This window comes from Crinia signifera, chromosome 3, assembly GCF_055691185.1.
Source record: "Crinia signifera chromosome 3, ASM5569118v1, whole genome shotgun sequence".
Classification (NCBI taxonomy): Eukaryota; Metazoa; Chordata; class Amphibia; order Anura; family Myobatrachidae; genus Crinia; species Crinia signifera.
The window spans coordinates 10,851,608-10,871,797 of NC_139219.1; the positions used below are offsets into that span (position 1 = coordinate 10,851,608).

The 20,190-nt window shown below is 42.1% G+C and overlaps 1 protein-coding gene across 21 annotated transcripts in view; it reads left to right on the forward strand.

Annotated features, from left to right (window-relative positions):
* The window catches only part of NRXN1 (neurexin 1), a 1,139,759-nt gene that overhangs the window by 499,863 nt on the left and 619,706 nt on the right, over nucleotides 1-20,190 (forward strand). For all 21 annotated transcript variants that reach the window (XM_083175246.1, XM_083175248.1, XM_083175250.1 and 18 more), the window contains one exon: nucleotides 17,101-17,539. In XM_083175246.1, coding sequence (XP_083031372.1) covers nucleotides 17,101-17,539 — 439 coding nt within the window. The remainder of the gene's footprint in view (nucleotides 1-17,100; nucleotides 17,540-20,190) is intronic.

Sequence of the window (20,190 nt, forward strand, 5' to 3'; positions counted from 1 at the left end):
AATAAAGCGTGTCATTGCTGCTTACCTTAACCCAGAGCTTCGTAGATTTTCATTTCCTTTGAAGATGAGCATTAATTAGTGGGTGGTGCTGATGAAGTCAAGGTGTGAAAGAACAGTCACCCTCATTTTCATATTCAGTGCAATTTAGAAATAAGTTGAGTCGTGCTCATCAACCAGGAGAATTGGTAGAAAATGTAGTTTCTATTGTGATAAATGGCACCATTGCTGAAATTAATATGCATACTATGTTATACTTTTTAGCAGAACGTCTTTAGTCTGCCAGAGAGAAATTTGGAACCCTGGTTGCTAAACCATATAATTATACAGTAATAAAAAAAAAAAAAAATTAACTATAAAGCAGGCATGCTTTGCGCATTGATTTAATAATGATTTATTCCAAAGAAGCCTGGACTGCTGACCTTTATCAGTTCTGCTTTAACTCACATCGGCTTGATTACGCTGTCTTGGCCGGCCATGTTTCTTACAAAACAGAAATAAACAAATACATAAAACGCCATTAGGGCTGGAGGCATGCTAGGAATTTATGTGGCTGGACTGCGTTTTATTGGTTTAAGCCGTAGAATGCATATAATCTTTTATATTGGCTATTTGCTGGAATTGTTGAAGAGCAAGGCAAGAAAGTGACTTTTACAAGACTTCTTTTTTTGTTGTTTTTTATTTTTGTCCCCAGAAGCATTTAATTATCTCAGCAAAAGTAGAGTTTTGATGTTATGCTGTTAGTGGTAAAATAAAACAAAAATGTATAATATCCAGCAGTTTGTCTGTTTCCTCCACCTGGAGATACTGGTTTTAAAGGCTGAACGGTCAGCTAAAATTGTTTTTATTTGGAATATTAAGACAACACATTTTGTTTCTGTGTTCTTCGAGAATAATAATGTCTTGCAAAAGGACAAAGCACATCTTCAGGCATGCTTCAGAGTTACTTCCGAACGGATACAGATACATAAAGGATCATTTATGGCCTGAAGAAATGAAAAATGTCTTCCTCCTTTGTCATGTGATCATATTGCTTTACATTCTTGGGCAAACACAAGAAGTGGTTAAGCAATGCAAAATTCCGCTGCCCTCAACGTCCACAAAAGAATGCCTGACAGTTGCATACTTCCCATCTATCCCGATTAGTGCGGTACAGTCCCGTGTCCCACTAGGGGCCGGCAGTGTTGCACAGTGGAGGAGCAGTGGGGAGTCCCCCCTGCCTCCTGCTGCTCGGCTGAGCAGAGCAGCTGTGAATAGAGGGGGCTGGGGGCATAGCCAGCAGCTCACAGAGTACTGGCCATGCCTCTACATCGGCAAAGAATAGGGGGAATGGCTTCACAGGAGTGCCATGATCGTAGGCAATGCTGGGAGGCCACAACCCCAAATTTTCATTGTACAGCTTTGGCGCGAGAAGTTGAGAGAGGTATGCAGTTGAGACAAAGGAAAATCCAACGGGAACTTGACTTCCCTCCTAAAAAGGGGTATGGTATGAGTTTGACAGTTGGGATGCGCTCGCCACCTATTCTATTCTCCCTCTATGGGTGTCATGGACCCTCATGATGGAAAATAGCCTGTGATTCTAATTGTTGGCTCCTGACAGTCGTGAATCCGATGTCAGAGAAATGATCGTCGCAATCCCTAAATTGGGACAGATGAATGGTATAGGTGTTTCTCACTAAAGTATCAAACCTTCAAGAGAGATAAAGTGGAAAAGTTTGATATAACTTCTAACTTATCTAGCACAGGGTATAAAATTATGGTCAAGAGCTTATTGGTTGCTTTGTGCAATGGGTGTAATTCAGACCTGCTGGTACGGCTGCAAATTTGCACACTGGCCGATTATCAATACACTGCGCACGTATATGGGTCACAGTGAGCATGCGCAAGGTCATCTTGCAATGAAAGCCTCCTAATTTTTCTGATCCCTGGCCGACCACAAGGCAATTGACAAGAAGTGGGCATGCTGGAAAACCGCTGGGAGTTTCCGGGGAAACACTAGGCATGCCTAAGCATTTTAGGGAAGGGTGTGTGACCCTTCCAGCTCCAGGCCAGAAATTCCATTTTCTGCAGAAGACTCCCTGAAATTGTAGCAATCTCCCTGACTCCCTGAAGAGTCTAGCAATCTCCTTAAGTTCAACTAGCCCACATTATGCAGCTGTTAAATTTTTTTGGGAATCTATTAAAATGTAATCCTACTTCCCTACATTGGTAACTTGGCACAATGATCCATTTGGCTATATGCATTTTAAATAAGGTTTCTCGTGGTCACTTATATGTTACCACTTGTAAAACACAATACATGACCAATCCCTGGCATGTATCCGCACCATTTCTCCAACAAGTACAGTAGATCTTACTGACTGTTTTGGGGCTTGTCTACATTTGGATGTAAGTTATGTTATGACACGCCTCAGATGTATCAGTACACATCCTCGCCTCTAGGTGTCACCATCACCATCTCTATAATAGGCTTTTTTTTTTTCAAAAGAAGCCAAGTATGACTTATGCATAGGGAGTGGGGTGTGTCCACTCTTCTAAGTGGAGACATTGATCTTAGCTACCGATCTGATTCGGGCTAACATTTCTCATGTACATTCTACAAAATGATTGGTAGAACCCGATTTGTTGCTAGAGGCAACATCTCCATCCATAAAACGTTAATACACGTCTGCCAAAATATTCCAATGAATTTAAAGGGTGTTCCTGTTCTTTATCTAGTAAGTATGCCCTTTAATTGCACAACACTATGTGACGTATAGGTGATGCATTGATCACGGTTGTGGGCATCAAGTGAGGATGTTCCACTGAGAATGTTCAAATAGAGAAACGCATTGGACCTGATTCAGCCAGGCTCACCAAGCAGTGGTTATTTGCTTAGAGAGCCCTGCAATGTCGCCTTCCGCCCTTCCAAATGTAAGCACCATCACCCTGCCATGTAAACCCCTCTGTATCATGGGAGGGGATGTATGCGAACGCATCCCCTCAAATGCGGTCAAAGGGGAGAGAAATCATTCGATGGTCGGTGACCACCAAATGTTTTCTCTCCCCTTAAAAAATAAAAGTGAGCCTAACTGAATTTAATTTCCTATTGGAGTCCGCTTAAGAGGGGGTGAGCGTTGACGTCATGTGACACCAGCCGCCCGCCCCAAGTAGGGAACACCACATCTGCATTTCAAGGGAATGCCCAGAGTTGTTATGGGGACACCCATAAAACACTGGGTGGGTTCCCCTACAACCCGCCCACCCCCAGCCCTCCCACCCCACAGCAAATGGCACGGTCAGTGTGTAACTCACTGAAGTCCTTCAGTGATGGGGTTTGCACATACACATAAACGCGCATGAGCAAACCCAGACCATCGGGGCTGGGGCCAAATTCAGATTGCTAGTAGCGATCCCGAATCGGCCCCATTGGCTCTAGTGTAGCATTTCTCTAATGTACATTGTCTACCTGATGATGCTTTGTAAGTGCTTGTAGGCCTGCTAGACATAGCACAGTCAAGACAAGCCTCAGTGCCCTACAATCCCCATCAGGACATTCCCTCTGAACATGCTAACAATGTAATTGTTTGCGGTTTAAATACTCTTTAATAAATATACCTTATAAAGCCCAAGGAACTGAAATACAATTGTAGTGACAATTGTAATCAATGTATAGTATAAGAGAAATTATACAAAGCAGTTAGTCAATAATGAGTAATAGAGGAGAGGGTAATATGGGCTAAATCTTTAGCTTAGAAACAGTCATCTAACCAGCTATATCTTGCAACTGTTGTTGATGATGATGACTTTGGATAATTCTTTTATCTCTCCTAACATACTACATGCCCCATATCACATAGCCAAAGAGAAGATTCAGGTTGAAGCTGCTTTACTGACTCGCAGTCTCCTACATACCCCATGAGAAGACACTTTAACATCCTTTGCTATGTGGTCTTTCTGACTCAAATTTATTTATAGGCTAAAAGCTGTATGATGGCCATTTTCAACCACAACTCCTATTGAACCATAGTGAATGGGCTGCATGTATATCCAAGATTCATGTCTAGGGATGGCGATCGATTATCATTGTTCAGTATTCATTGATGGTTGAGACCTAGAGTTCGATGTTTTTGACATTGATGTAAAAAAATAAATAGTTTTCAGCCATTGATGGAGGGCATACTGATGGCAATGTTTTTCTTTTTTATTTAACACACAGAGCTGGCCCGGAAAAAGCAGAAACAAGGGTAGATACTAGACAGAGCAATGCCAGCCCAGCGCTGCCACATGGCTGCAGTTGAAGACTGGGCAGAAAGAGGCAGAGCAGTCAAACACTATCACACGTCTTGCTGCCCTTCAAGTTGATTGGCTAATTGCAGTGTGCACAGTTGTGGAAGAGCCTCCCAATTGGCCCAGGTGCCCGTCAGTCACTGAGGGAATCTGTGGGGGGAAACTTAGAGCTGCTCCCCTACGCAGGACAGTGAATGGCTGTTCTAAGACCAGGTGCTCCAATGCTAATCTATGATGGCTGGTAGTAAAAAGTGGTGGGAGGGTTTGTGTTGGAAACACAGGGAGTAAAAGCTCTTGTACTTTATGGATCCCTGCCTTCACAGTAAACTGAGGGGAGAAGACGAGAGAGAGAGGGTATTGACTGAGTCGCCGGCCCAGTGTTGCTGCTGGGCAAGTGCATCGGCAATGCCGTAATGAATGGACACACAGCAGCCAGCTTTCAGGGAGTGGTGTGCATGCGCAGAGGAAGCATTGCACGATGCTGTGTATACCCCTTGTTCTGCCCATGTCCAGCATTTCATTGGTAGGAACCATTTCTTATAGATGATAGAATGTTTTCTAACCATCGGTGGTACCTTATAAAATAGCCCATCAATGGCAATTATCAATGGAGGATGTGTCGATGCCCATCCCTACTCCCCCATTGGCTATATCTCCTTATTTTACCAGGGACTGGCAGAACTTTCACACCCCCAATCAAAGCTTGGAGAGAAAGAGAAAGTGTAGACAGATAAGGCACTAGCCCAGTGGTCCCCAAACTTTTCAAATCACGGCACCCTACAGTATAAGAATGTTTTTAACTTCACCCCTAGGCTAAAAGCTGTTACTGAGAATTTCAGAAAAAAAAACCTTTAATGAAATAACTTGTATCCTTAGGTCCATTTATGTGATTCACTTCTGTTTACCCACATAATTTATAATTGGAAGTCACAAGCACCGATTTTGCCTATTTCATTGACCATAAATAATTAGAAATGTTTCTGGACCACCCACCCGAGGCACCCCTGCAAGTGTTTCAAGGCACCCCAGGGAGCCTAGACGCACTGTTTGGGAACCACTGCACTAACCAATCATCTCATGTAACTTTACAGGCGGTCTTAGAAACATGACTGCAGTTGATTAGTTGGTTCTGCATCTCTCTCCCTCCACTTTGTCTCTCCCAAGCTTTGATACACCTCTACCTTGAAGTTTTGATACATCTCCCCCTATGCAAGTCATAATAGCTGCACGTTCCAAAACAGTATGTCTCAGAACAATTATGTTGCGTAAGGGCTGACCTGCAACATAAAGGGGGACATACGCCATGATTTAATTGGGACGATGTGACTTACAGTATTAGGGGATGAAGGCAGGAAGTCAGATGCCAGAGTGGAATATAAATATATCATGTCTGAAAACAGAGCTTGATAATTGCTAGCTCTAGTGTTTAATTACAAAATACCATCTTCAAGATTAGCAGTCTAGATGCTGGGAATTGTTCGACTTGCAGATAAGAACATAATGTCACAATTTATTCTGATGATACTTATACGTACTTACATAGGAAGAAATGGCAAAACTGTTTTATATTCTGTGAAAATCCTCTCAATAAGAGATTGACTTCCACCGCTTCAGATAATTTCATCCCCTCTACTGTTCCCAATTGATAAAGATATTAATGTTTCTGCAAGAATGTGCTACTTAGAGCCTCTGTGTCGGATGGAACTATTGTGACTTTGACCTTGAGGCATTCAGCAAGTAAAAGTTCAACACTTAACTAGAGTTTCAGAGGGAAAAGAGCTTTTAAATGCAGCGCACCTAATATCATGTATCAGCCAAATGGTCCTGTGCAAACGGCTTTTAAGCAATCAAGTTCCCTCAAAATTTAATTTGAGAACGATAGCTGGAGAGATTACCGAAATTAAATTTAAATTAACGTTGGTTCATTGCTGTGCAATTTTTTAAATTCATATTCATATGATGAATATGTAGAAGAATAACAGTGTCACTCCACGGGTCTTTTTTGATGCATATATTTAAAAGACAAACAAGGGGGTGAACCTCAACATGGTCGACGTTTCAATGTTACTGGAACATTTTCATCAAGACTAGAGGTAACCCTGCAAAAGTACAGTCAACCCGCACCACTGCGGTTATACACAATAAATACTTACAGGACCACGCCTATCCGTCCGGCGGCCAGGTGTGGGTGGGGATGGCCCCTGGAAGTGAGCGCATCCCTTACACTGATGGCTTCCCTCAGTTGCCGGTTGCCGCCGAATCAATCTGTGCCATCCTGCAATAACAGCGAGACAATGGGAAAAGGGAGATAAGGGTGCATACAGGATGAACAATGACAGTTTCCAATGGAAACACTACTTGAGACAATAAGACAAGTTATCAATAGTACATATAAAAGTAAAGTAAAGTATATTCCGGTTAAGCCGCTCAATAAGTCCATTGGGTCTCATTGTGTTCAAACGATAAATCCAACGGGATTCTAATTTTAATAATAGACCATCCCTGTCACCCCATCTCCGTAGAGTGGGGGCATGGTCAATAAGGATCAATTTAATATCATTTAGAGTATGCCCGGCCTCTAAAAAGTGCCGGGCCACTGGTTGGTCTGCTTTGTTGGACGTAAGGCAGTGGTGATTGCTGACCGATGTAATGCCATCTGTTCACGTATGGTCCGGATGGTCTTGCCAATGTAATGCAGTTTACAGGGACAGAAAAGTACAGTAAATAGATAACATGTGTGGTCAAGCACGCAAGGACATGCTTGATAGGCAAGGTCAAGGCCACTAGCGGGATGTTTAAAGGACCGACAAGCCTCCAAAATTTACAGGTGGTACAGCCAAGACAGATGGTCTATAGAGGAAATTAGAGGACGGGCGAGGAGATGAATCCAAACCAGTGATATCGGTATGGACGATCTGGTCTTTGATATTGCGCCCTCAAGTATAACAGGCCATGGGTTTAGTAGAGTGGAAACATGGAAGAGTCTTATCTGTTTTAATAATGGGCCACAATGCCCTGGTGGCTTGTTGAACTACAGCGCTGGATGTGATAAATTGCTGTTTCCAGGGTAATATACCCTGTGAGCCACGGCTTTTAGGGATAAGCAGATCCTGGCGGAGAATGGCTAGTACTTCCATCCGCATTTGTTTAAGGGACCGTAAATCATATCCCCTACTGGCGAATTTCTGTACCGCTTGGTTGGTACTCTCGACTGCTGCTAGGTGGGTGCTGGGAATTCTCGCCACCCGCATAAGCTGCGACTTAGGCAATCCCCTTTTCAAGGGTTTGGGGTGATGACTCAACGCCAATAGGAGAGTGTTACGGTCAGTGAATTTGGGAAAGACTTCCGTGTGAATCTGTCCATTCTATAGGGAGACTATGATGAACATGTATGTAACGGAACATCACACATGTGTGTGGTATGGCTGGAGCAATACTATGCCCCTTATCCCAAATCTGATATGTGTCATTAGGTGGACACTGTATAGGTGGACAGTCATTATGTCGACCAATATTGGTCAACAGTCATTGGGTTGACATGGTCAGAAAGTAAACACAAGCAAAAGGTTGACATGGGAAAAGGTCGACATCAAGGTTTTTTTACATTTTTGTGTCTATGTTGATATAGGTTGACATCATGGACACCGTATAAGTGAACCGCGTCCCCTCGCAGGGCTCCCTGCGCTCGGCACATTATTTTATTTTCCCTCTATGCCCACTGGGATGGTGAACTATGAGCAACTCTGTCTTGAAACTCATGTAAAACTCATGTCAACCTTTTTCACATGTCAACATATTGTGTGTGTCGACCTTTTGACCAATGTGACCTAATACAGTGATGGCTAACCTTCAAACTCCAGGTGTTGTTGAACTACACATCCCAGCATGCCCTGCTACAGTTTTGCTATTTGGAAATGCTAAAACGGTTGCAGGGCATGCTGGGATGTGTAGTTCAACAACAGCTGGAGTGTCAAGGTTAGCCGTCACTTACCTAATACATGTCGACCATGTTTGTGCGTCGATCTTATGACTGTACCCTTGTTTTAGCCGGATGAAGGGGACTTGTGCCCAGAAACGTTGCAAAATATACGCACAGTTCCACTATCTAATTTTGTGAAGTCTCTGAGTGCCAGCCCTACAAGCTACTTATATATCTACAGTATATGAAAGAAATGGCACTCACTGGACTTGCTGACTTCCAGGCAATAAATACAAAGGCAGTTGTTTAATTACAAGCAAAGTCACATACATTGAATATATATATATAAGGCAATGAAACGTTGTCAAAAGGTTGCCGTGAGAGCAATTATTACAAAGTCGCTAGGAGTGCCGCAACCCCCCCCCCCTCCCTCTGCAGAGTATATATATATATTTATTTATTTATTTACAGTGTCTTATATAGCACAGCAGATTCCGTTATAGTGTCTAATATAGCACAGCATATTCCGTTACAGTGTCTTATATAGCGCAGCAGATTCCGTTACAGCGTCTTATATAGCGCAGCAGATTCCATTAGTGTCTTATATAGCGCAGCAGATTCCGTTACAGTGTCTTATATAGCACAGCAGATTCCGTTGCAGTGTCTTATATAGTGCAGCAGATTCCGTTACAGCGTCTTATATAGCGCAGCAGATTCCATTAGTGTCTTATATAGCGCAGCAGATTCCGTTACAGTGTCTTATATAGCACAGCAGATTCCGTTACAGTGTCTTATATAGCACAGCATATTCCGTTACAGTGTCTTATATAGCGCAGCAGATTCCGTTACAGTGTCTTATATAACGCAGCAGATTCCGTTATAGTGTCTAATATAGCGCAGCAGATTCCGTTACAGTGTCGAATATAGCGCAGCAGATTCCGTTACAGTGTCTTATATAGTGCAGCAGATTCCGTTACAGTTTCTAATATAGTGCAGCAGATTCCGTTACAGTTTCTTATATAGCGCAGCAGATTCTGTTACAGCGTCTTATATAGCGCAGCAGATTCCGTTACAGTGTCTTATATAGCGCAGCAGATTCCGTTACAGTGTCTTATATAGCGCAGCAGATTCCGTTACAGTGTCTTATATAGCGCAGCAGATTCCGTTACAGTGTCTTATATAGCGCAGCAGATTCCGTTACAGTGTCTTATATAGCGCAGAAGATTCCGTTACAGCGTCTTATATAGCGCAGCAGATTCCGTTACAGTGTCTTATATAGTGCAGCAGATTCCGTTACAGCGTCTTATATAGCGCAGCAGATTCCGTTACAGGTTCTTATATAGCATAGCAGATTCCGATACAGTGTCTTATATAGCGCAGCAGATCCCGTTACAGCGTCTTATATAGGGCAGCAGATTCCGTTACAGTGTCTTATATAGGGCAGCAGATCCCGTTACAGCGTCTTATATAGCGCAGCAGATTCCGTTACCGTGTCTTATATAGTGCAGCAGATTCCATTACAGTGTCTTATATAGCGCAGCAGATTCCATTACAGTGTCTTATATAGCTCAGCAGATTCCGTTACAGTGTCTTATATAGCGCAGCAGATTCCGTTACAGTGTCTTATATAGCAGAGCAGATTCCATTACAGTGTCTTATATAGCGCAGCAGATTCCGTTACAGTTTCTTATATAGTGCAGCAGATTCCGTTACAGTGTCTTATATAGCGCAGCAGATTCCATTACAGTGTCTTATATAGCGCAGCAGATTCCGTTACAGTTTCTTATATAGCGCAGCAGATTCCGTTACAGCGTCTTATTTAGCGCAGCAGTTTCCATTGCGCTTTACAATAGTAGACAGTGATAAAACAAACTGGGTAACAACAGACAGACTTGGAGGTAGGAGGGCCCTGCTGCAAGCTTACAATCTATAGGGACATAGGAGGGAAACACAAGGACAGGCACCAGTAATAGCATAGCAGTCCCACCAAGTTACAAGTCCAGAAGGGAAGCTATATAATACATAAATGCCTCAGAGGGTTATGCGTGTAGAACTTAAATATGATAGGCTTGCCTGAAGAGGTGGGTTTATTTATATAAATATACACACGGAAATCATGTCATCAGCTCCCCCCGTGGTCTGCACATATGTGGTCTGTAAGTAGGCGGCCAGGGGTTTGGGTGTATGAGAGGTTTGGGAGTATGTGGGAAACCTGCCCACCTTTCTGGGGCCGGGAGGACATAACATTTTTCAAGAGGCTCCTGCCTGTTTCTGGAGGGTAGGCAAATAAATGGCATGTGCTGTATTGAAAACGGGGATCAGAGTTTTCAGTAATTCAGGAAGGGCTTAGATTTCAACTTTTTATTTCCAGACCCAGTACAGGAAAAGTGTTGGGGTAGGGAATTTTTTCCAATTACCACTATTCCACACTTTTTAAAATATTAAGACAAACCCGTTATTTACACTGTTCTGCCCCTGTGGAGCTGGACACATACAGTACTCTAGGGTAGTTTTTGTCCTTTTATCTGTATGTAGTTTTTGTCCTCAGTCAAATAAGCTGCTATACCAGTACATATGTTTCTTTGTGCCAGCGGAGAACATACAAACTCCTCACCAGACTTGCCTAGCATGAGCATTGTTGCGTTGTATCTCAGTAAAATGTACTTGTTGCCAAAAAAGCTGAGGGGTTTATTGCGGTTGGGATGTTGCTATAGGCAACCAAGTAGATTCTACTTATATATTTAGCACCTCCTAGAAGACAATACATAGAATCTGGTTGGTTGCCTATAGCAACATCCCATCTTTATAGCACCAGTGTGGATCACCATGTGCCATCCCTGTCCTGTCCAAATAGGGCGTGAGTACGAGACGCTTGCACACCCCATTCTCGGCACTTGCGTGTCCCTGTCTTCCAGCCCACCCCTGCCAGCGATATCGATATGTCACGCTGATGTGCGCACTGAGGCTGGCTCCATTTCTAAATAATGCATAATAGTAATAATATTTTTTCAAGTAAATAACAGCTACATGATGTGGATAAGGTGAAAGAAGGGAGATTGCTAGACTATTCAGAGAGTCAGGGAGATTGTTACCATTTCAGGAAGTCTCCCCGACATTCAGGAAGAGTTGCCAAGTTCAGTAAGCTCACACAACTCGGCCAAGACCTGGATTTGATCTCATAACCTCAGTGATATGAGGCTGTCACGCTAACCACTACTGTACATCATTCGTAGCGATTCCAATAGTTTTTTTCTAGTTTTTATATTTTTTCTACCATTAGTTGCTTCTCTTCAATTTCTGAATTTTACCCTTTTGTCTGCTGAAAATCTTCTGATTTATTTATTATGTATTTAACATAATTGCAACGGTAATGTCAAAGGGTACAGTACTGTTATGTAAATGGATACATACTGTATAAGGTACATCCCATCCATATAATGTATGCCACCAGCACAGCTGCAGAGCATCCCTGGAAATTATACAGTGATGCTACAATAAAAATAAATTATTCATTTTGTTGGCGAAAGCGCCTGGCGTGGCGTAACATAAAGCATTTTTATTACATAAAGCAACGTCCTTTCCTGATGTGCAATCGGCACTTCGATGCTTTATGCAGATCACAGAACAGACACAGAAGAATTAATGTAGCAACGTGTTATTTTGTTTATTGCACTTCACAAAGGTCTTCGTCATTCATTATTTATTCACTTGTAAATTACGTTACAATAGTGAAATCCACCGCTCGGGTTGAAATATGTCCTGCATACATCACATGTGATTGTGACCTGATGACAGATTTAAGGCATTGAAGATTGCAATCACAATTAATAATTATTATTATACAAAATTGTATTCTAACATCCATAAACATGACTCGGAAAAGGTTTTAGGATTGTTAGAACGCAAGATACTTAAACCGAGTACGGTAGCTTACAACTCTGCATTTCTTTAAATGTCAAGTACCTGAAGTTAGCCTAAATTAACCAGATTGCGAAGATGTATCTTGTAGTTCATTCCTTAATAACATTGACATAGGCAAATGCAGGGGAGGGGGGGGGAGGTGTCTTCCAGTTGCCTGGTCCTTATGGCTCAAATCATGTACACAATAGTACACAATAGCAGTAGTACATATTATGATTTTTCGATGGCCACAACATGTTCAGTGGTAGCAACATCTCCTACCAACTCTATTGTGTGTGGGGATCTGAGTATTGAAACTATGCACTAGACCCAAGAGCAGTTGCCAGCAAGAAGAGACAGGAGTCTGACCATAAGCTGGAAGAATGTATGCTTAGAAAACTCAGATGGTTATGATATATATATATATATATATATATATATATATATATATATATATATATATATATATATGTATATTTACTACATTTATAATGAATATTTTAAAAGCAAAGTTAATTTTTCCGTACCACTCTACATCCTCCGACTTCCTTTCTGAGTAGTAGCAAGAGGGACTGGCCCTTTCTTAATTTTTTGAATGATGTTCTGGGCTTATTGAAATTAAAAATGATGCACATCTGAAAAAACTTAGTGAGTGCCTATTTTTTTGGAATATATACTTCAATAAAATGGGACCGCAATTCAAGTGAAAAAAATAAATCAGCACAATGAATGCAAAGTTACAGCAGCTTACACCCATTCATACATGTTCACCCACCATACTTAGCCGAATCTGTCAGTTTTGTTCAACAACACCAGCCGGTACAATTTACTGAGGGGAGTGAGGCCTGGGTGCAGGAAGTCATTAGGTTTTGCCACTTCATGTCATGATTTGTCTATTAAGACAGCTGAGGGGTGGGGCTTCAGCTGCAGAGCAATGCGGGCAATAAAAAAAAAAATCTGTTAGGTGGGCTTCGTGGGCACTCCGAACACCCCCCAACCCACCCTCCTCGGCATGCATTACTGTCCCAATGCCATAATTCTTTGGCTGCTGGATGCAGTTGTCATTGTACAGTATTTCTCTGGATATACTGTATAACACTCTATACACATTTACAACACATGCACCTGCATAAGTAAAAACACATACTTCTTATTCACCAATATCATTGCATTATCTTTCATTGAAGTTGCTGGGAAGGTGCATTTTTCCTTTTAATTTTTTATTAGCTTGTTTTGCAATGTTATAATGATCAAACATACTGTAGACACTGTTTAAATTTAATCAACTTCCGTCATAGATACAGGATACAGTAGTTCTTGTCTCCCGTGGACAGTGGAAACATATGACTGATATATATATATATTTTTTTTAACCTGATGAGTCTAACAAACATCAATAAAACAAAGTATTCTACAGACGTAACCAATACACATTCATACAACAGAACGGTCTAGTCATTTGGAGACATTAGTTATTTTGCACTGATCCATTTGGTCCAGTCAGTCACAGAAGGCCGCTTGTCAAGATTTATACTTAGAAATCACTGTGGCCTGATATCTGTATTCATAGGCATTCATTCTGTTTGGGAGATAAAGGCTGATATAGAGGAAATTGGTCTTCGGTGCCTTGTTGAAGGCTGTATGTAGGTCGTTAGTTGCAGCTTCAGTCCAATTAGGTGCCACCACCTCCTGGGATATTATCCCTTCCCCTTTTCAAATCTCTTCTGACTTATCCTCGTCAGTATTGTAGTCTAGCATTATGCTGATAGTGAAGAGAAACCCTGTAATGTGTTGCTCGAACAGCTAAATGAAATAGTTGCTGTACAGTAGCTTGTCCAGTCACCGTATAAAATAATGCCTTATAATGCTTGGAGAATTTTTAAGAGGCACACGGCCGAGAGATGCAAAAATGTTACATACAGATGTTTCCTCGGAAGACTCTGCTAGTTTTCGTTTTTGCAACTTTTGCCTAAAATTGTATCTTAGCCGCAACGCCATGTCATTTGGGCGCACAACCAGGTAACACACTGGTTGATTGATTTGATATGCGACACCTGTGCAGTATACCTGTGTGCAGCCTGACTCATACAAAGTGCTATTAACCAGAAGTCTTCTGGTGGGTCCTAGACAGTGGTGGCTGCAGCACAGTCCAAAATTCGAATTGGGGAGCCACATCCCCTGCCAGTGAGTCAGTTTGGAATGGCAGTTGGTGTTTCTCCCCTATTTGAATTTTTTTATTGTACTGCAGCCAATCCCCCAACCCCCTGAACCCCTCCCCCCCCCCCTGTGAAGCCACCACTGTTCCTAGTTGCCTGACACTAGCAGGACCTAGAAGAGTTGTGCAGGCATGTAATGACTGCCCAGGAGAAATGCCCATCTTTTCTGGGGGAGACACTTTGTTTTTCAGAGCCACCTAACCAATCCATTGGTCAGCAAGTTTGGGTGCATGCACTTCCTGCTACCGTGACATAATGACGTCACAGAACAGGAGGCAGGATTAGGAAGATTGGTTCTCCACCAGAGGAGAAGCGCCCATGACAACCAATCAGCGCTGAAGTAACATCTATAATTTGCATAATATAAAATTATTCAAAGCAGCTGATTGGTTGCCATGGGCTACTTCTTTGGCTCACTTCTCCTCCTCCCTTATCACTGCTTCATACATCTTCTCCTGTGTTCAAACAAAGGCTCTCTCTTCAAGCTTTGATAAACCTTGTGCAGTGTCCTCAAACCAGTTTTGTTGGTCATCAGCTTTACCCCTAGAACTCTATGAACTAGTTTGGACTTTATGTTTTCACAGTTGATTTAAGCTCCCGTATAAAAATGATCATTTACGAAGCATAAAAGTAAAAGTCACAGAAGTCTTATTCCTGGCTGCTCACTGCTGGATAAAACCGTTCCTCGCTGGTACTCGTACTGTACCCTATGATAGCTGATTTTTGGAATCACCAGCAGAAATGACAGATGGAGAAAATTCAGCTTTGCTAATAGCAACGCGAGTTGAGTAATTGCTGATCAGTCCATTGCAGACAGCATGTAGCACATCTTGTGGGGTCACACAGTCCTAATAGGATTTGCTGCACACTCAGCAAGTCCGTTATTTATATATTAACAGTTTCTTATATAGTGCAGCATATTCCATTGCGCTTTACAATAGGAGACAGTGATATAACAAACTGGGTATTTACAGACAGACAAAAGGTAGGAGGGCCCTGCTCGCAAGCTTACAATCTATAGGGAAATAGGCATTGATACATAAGGATAGATACAGATGGAGCACCTCTCAGCCAGCACTGGGGCTCCCCAGAACGCCCACACTGGCGAACCAGTGCTCCATCTGACTGGTACGCGCAAGCCCCTGCAAGAATGAAGTGCGCTCCATCTGTACCGTATTCTTTATTGCATTAATTCCACCAGAATGTAAAGGTTCCCGGTGTGCTGTAAGATACAGTGACCCAGCAGTTCGGCCAGGGGTCAGGAGGACGGAAAATGTGAAGAAAAGAGTGGATATGTGTGGACTGTACAGTACGGATGTGATTAGATAGGAGAGGATATGTGTGGACTGTACAGTGGGGGATGTGATTAGATAGGAACAGTATATGAAGGTTAAGTGGCTAAGGTTAAGAAAGTCCTGCAATCGAGTATCGGAGCAAGTAATGAGCGTGGATGAGAGACGCAGATCTTGTGATACTGTTTGGAAGTAACTCTGCAACTGGTCAAAACCAAATTGCATATATGTAGGGCGGATGTAACATGATCAAAAAGATTTGGGTAGGGTGTGTCCAAACTGAAATCCAAACTGCAATGTAAAAATAAAACTGTACATGCAAAAGGAGTCAGTATTTACCCTGCACAGAAAAAAATATAAATTTATTTGCACCCCTTGCCTGGTAACATGGTTTGTTCCAGATACAAAGTTACTTGCTTTTTCTTATATATTGTACTTCCAAATCAGAGCCAGACCATTTGTGTGACATCACTTGGTATGTACTGTACTAATTTTCATTTCTGAAAATTAACACTGCTACAAAATATTTATTACATAGGACATACCTCCTAACATTTGAAAAATACAAAGCGGGACTCCTGTTAAAGGGGGTGTGGCTTTGTGACAATGCCACGATCCATGCCCCCTTTTTTGCCACTATTGGTGCATGGCCAGTGCTCTATGAGCCTCTCGTATGCCCCCGATCCTCTCTCTCCTGTGAATAGACGATTGATTGCAACTGAATGAGCATCACAGACTTGGAAATAAATTTGTCAAAGCAGTTGCACTGCCCCTATCCGCCTACGTGTGCAAGTAGCCGGTATCATTATCCGCATCCATTTAGCACTGGCTGTATGGAGTTTGTATTTTGCCCCTGTGTACGCAAAGGCTTCTTACAGGCACCCTCGGTTCACCCACATTTCAAAAATTGGTTGATGCATGGGCTTTAGACAAGAATATTTGACCCTAGCATGTCCAGGGGATAGGACAGTGCTTCCCAACTTCGGTCCTCAAGGCATTTTCTTATGGCTGTTAGCGATATCCATGACAGATGATTAAATATATATAACTAGGTAATAATTTAGTCACCTGTGCTCAAGTATGGTTATGCTTTACACCTGGGCTGTTAGTGTGCCTTAAGTACTACGTCTGGAACCCACATGATAAGGAATATAGATGGGAAGAAACATTGGACAGGGACTATAAATTAAACTCAGCAAAACCCATAACATACTCTTATTCAACTTAGTTTAATGCCCCATTGTCACCTAGTTCGACCCCCGTCAACCTCAAGTGGAGATGTGACTAAGTTGTCTTTGACTCACTCATAGTTGTTCATAGGGGTGTACACTAGGTGTACATCCCAAGATTCATCTACAAAAACACCTTTGTGTGATTCTGTTACATAACCCCCCCCTCCCCAAAAAATGGAAAATGTACTCAAATAATAATATATGTACAATGTGAATATTATTAATTATATTTACTGACCACATACTTCAATGTTATTTGTCCTTCTCTTTTACAGGTTGTATACAAAAACAATGACGTACGACTAGAGCTGTCACGTCTAGCCAAGCAAGGTGACCCTAAAATGAAGGTTCATGGAGTGGTTGCCTTTAAATGTGAAAATGTAGCAACATTAGATCCAATTACATTTGAGACTCCAGAGTCGTTTATCTCTTTGCCAAAATGGAACGCCAAAAAGACCGGCTCAATATCCTTTGACTTCCGCACAACCGAACCCAATGGTCTAATACTGTTCAGTCACGGTAAACCTCGACACCAAAAAGATGCCAAGAACCCACAAATGATCAAGGTTGATTTCTTTGCCATTGAGATGTTGGATGGTCATCTCTATTTACTTTTGGACATGGGATCAGGGACCATTAAAATAAAGGCACTGCAGAAAAAAGTAAATGACGGAGAATGGTATCATGTGGACTTCCAGCGGGATGGACGCACAGGTGAATACATTTTCTATTTTTTTTTTTAAAGAAATGTACAGGGCCTAATTAAAGTAATAGACATTATAACATTAGTGTAATGGTCACTTCATCTAAAAATAAAGTTGCCAATATATGTTAGAGCTTTTTGTAGCATTCAGAGCATACTTGCCTACAATTCTGGAAGCTCCAGGATAATCCAACTTTTTGGATAGTCATCCGTATCCCCTGAAAAGAGGGTGGATCTCGCACATTCCGCACACTTCCTAGAGAAATTGGCAGGATGTGGACATAATACTGTTATTCACAACTGTTTTTGGAGAGGATGTGGCTAAATAGCACAAAATCACATAATTTAACCCCACTCGCTTTAGACTGATCTGAAAATTGCACCATTTTACAGCTAAGCCAGGATTGTCCAAAGTCAGGCCCGAGGGCCAATTGCGGCCCGTGCTGTCATTTCAAGTGGCCAGCAGCCTCCAGCAGAGCATCAAATGTGGGAAGCACAGGACAGGACACTAAAGGTGGGGCCCCGGTGAGTGCACCTTTACCTTGCTGTCTGCTGCAGTGAGGAGGTGCCGGCTGCCACAGTCAGATGTGTTTGGCGTCCTACCCGTGCTGCTGCAATCGTATATCACCCTACTCCACAATCACAGTGATAGCAGTGTTTGGGGAGGGGGGCAGCAAGGGGGAAGCTTGCTTCCATAACATGCAGAGCGGAGGAGGGCGGCAGCGGAAGCCCAAGCATCTCCTGTCCTTGCAGTGCCTGCTTTGCCTCTCCTTCCTCTGGCTCACACAAGGGGCTGGGAAACATACAGGGCAGAGTGGGGGACATACAGTGAAGGAGGGTCAGGCTGGGGGACATACAGTGAATGGAGGCAGTGATGGCCATTCTGAGAAGGGGGGCAGGGGCAGGCTGGGGGACATACAGTGAACAGGGGCAGAGTGGGGTACATAGTGAATGGGGGTCATACAGTGAAGGAGGGTCAGGCTTGGGGACATACAATGAATGGAGGCCAAATAAGTACAAAATAAGTGTACAATTTTTAAGTAGATTTTATATTATATACCTGGTTTGCCCACATCTTTGGCACTATCTGGAAAGCTGAAAAGTATTTTCCAGATTTTGTTTAATAAAAATATAGTGCTACCATTTTGTTCACGCAATCAACTTTTAATTAAATGTTCATGGTCTTAACCCTTTGAGTGCCAAGTGCCTTGTCAAAATAGGTGTGAAATTTGCCAAGCAAACTTTTATTTGAATTTGTACAACAAATGTGAGCGTCGCTGGTATTTTTTGCGGATATTTTGCACATCTCCCAGAGAGGTGTTGGCACTCAAAGGGGTAAACACAAAACCTATAGTTGGGGTGTATTTTCCATGGGTCATTCAGTAAGAAATCCATAGAAAACAATATCACCGCATGGCTAACCCGAATTGCCCAATTTACTACAATGTTGCAGTATTTTCATGTGCGCTGCCATTTTTTTCTATTAAGATGTCAGCTTGCGGGAATAACCACCGACTTGTCGCTAAACACACAGTACAGTAGCGCAGTTGATAAAGTAATACCACATGTTATTAAGGATAGTTAACTAGAAACTAGGTCACAGTCACTAACTTACATGTCCCCAAATAAATTCTTCAATGTCCAGTGGGCAGAGATACAGTAAGGAGACAGATGGCTCCATTTGCAGATATACAAAGCAATATTCTCCCTGTCTCTGAGGGGTGTTATTTATCATGTCCCCTTAACAGTTAAAGGTGAGTTATGGCAAGCTTGGCTGTATTAACCTTTTGAAAGAGTGTAATGAATCACCCTTCCTGTCCATTTGTCAGGAAATGAGATTTCTGGAGATTTGAATACACTGAAAATACCAAATAAAAATTGCCTGAAATTGGCCAACACGCTCCAGGGATTTTACACTGACAAAATCATCCTTTATTGAGAAAATCCTTAACCTGCTAGGTGTGTTATTAACGCTCACAAATGCTGTGTTGCCATATCTAATGATTGCTTTCTTTGTGTTGCCATGAAAGCTGGCTGCAGTGTCTGCTAAAAATGAAGATTCAAAATATATGAATGCTAGGTGGTCTGTGCGAAAAATTTGCACGCAAATAAAATACGATTCATTTTATTGCGAGGTTGGTGGTTTGTAGAAGGATGAACGAAGAACCGGTTCACTTGTAGCCATTTGGAGTAGCTGAGCAAAACTGATCATCTTAGCCGAGCTGTACCGACGCATCCTGGGAAAGAACTCTAGGGCCAAAAGTACATTTTTAACTTGGAATTTTTTTTAAAAATTTAAACAAACCATACAATGTGCAATTCCTAATATTTTGCCAGAAGCAGAGAACTTAAGGTGCCCATACACTAGTAAGATTTATCTTCAGATCTGGCTGGTTGGAACAAAAACATGGTTATGGATGAGTGACAGTTTTCCAGCATTTCCAAGCAAATGGTCAACTGTCATTTGCTCTCATTCATAACCATGTTTTTGTTCCAACCAGACAGATCTGCAGATAAATCTGCGTGTGTATGGCCACCTGTAATCTTTAAATTGGTACCTAATTTATCAATCGTGGTTAAGCATGAAGTGAGAAAATTGATCGTCACCAAAAATCACCTTCTAGACATAATATATATATATATATATATATATATATATATA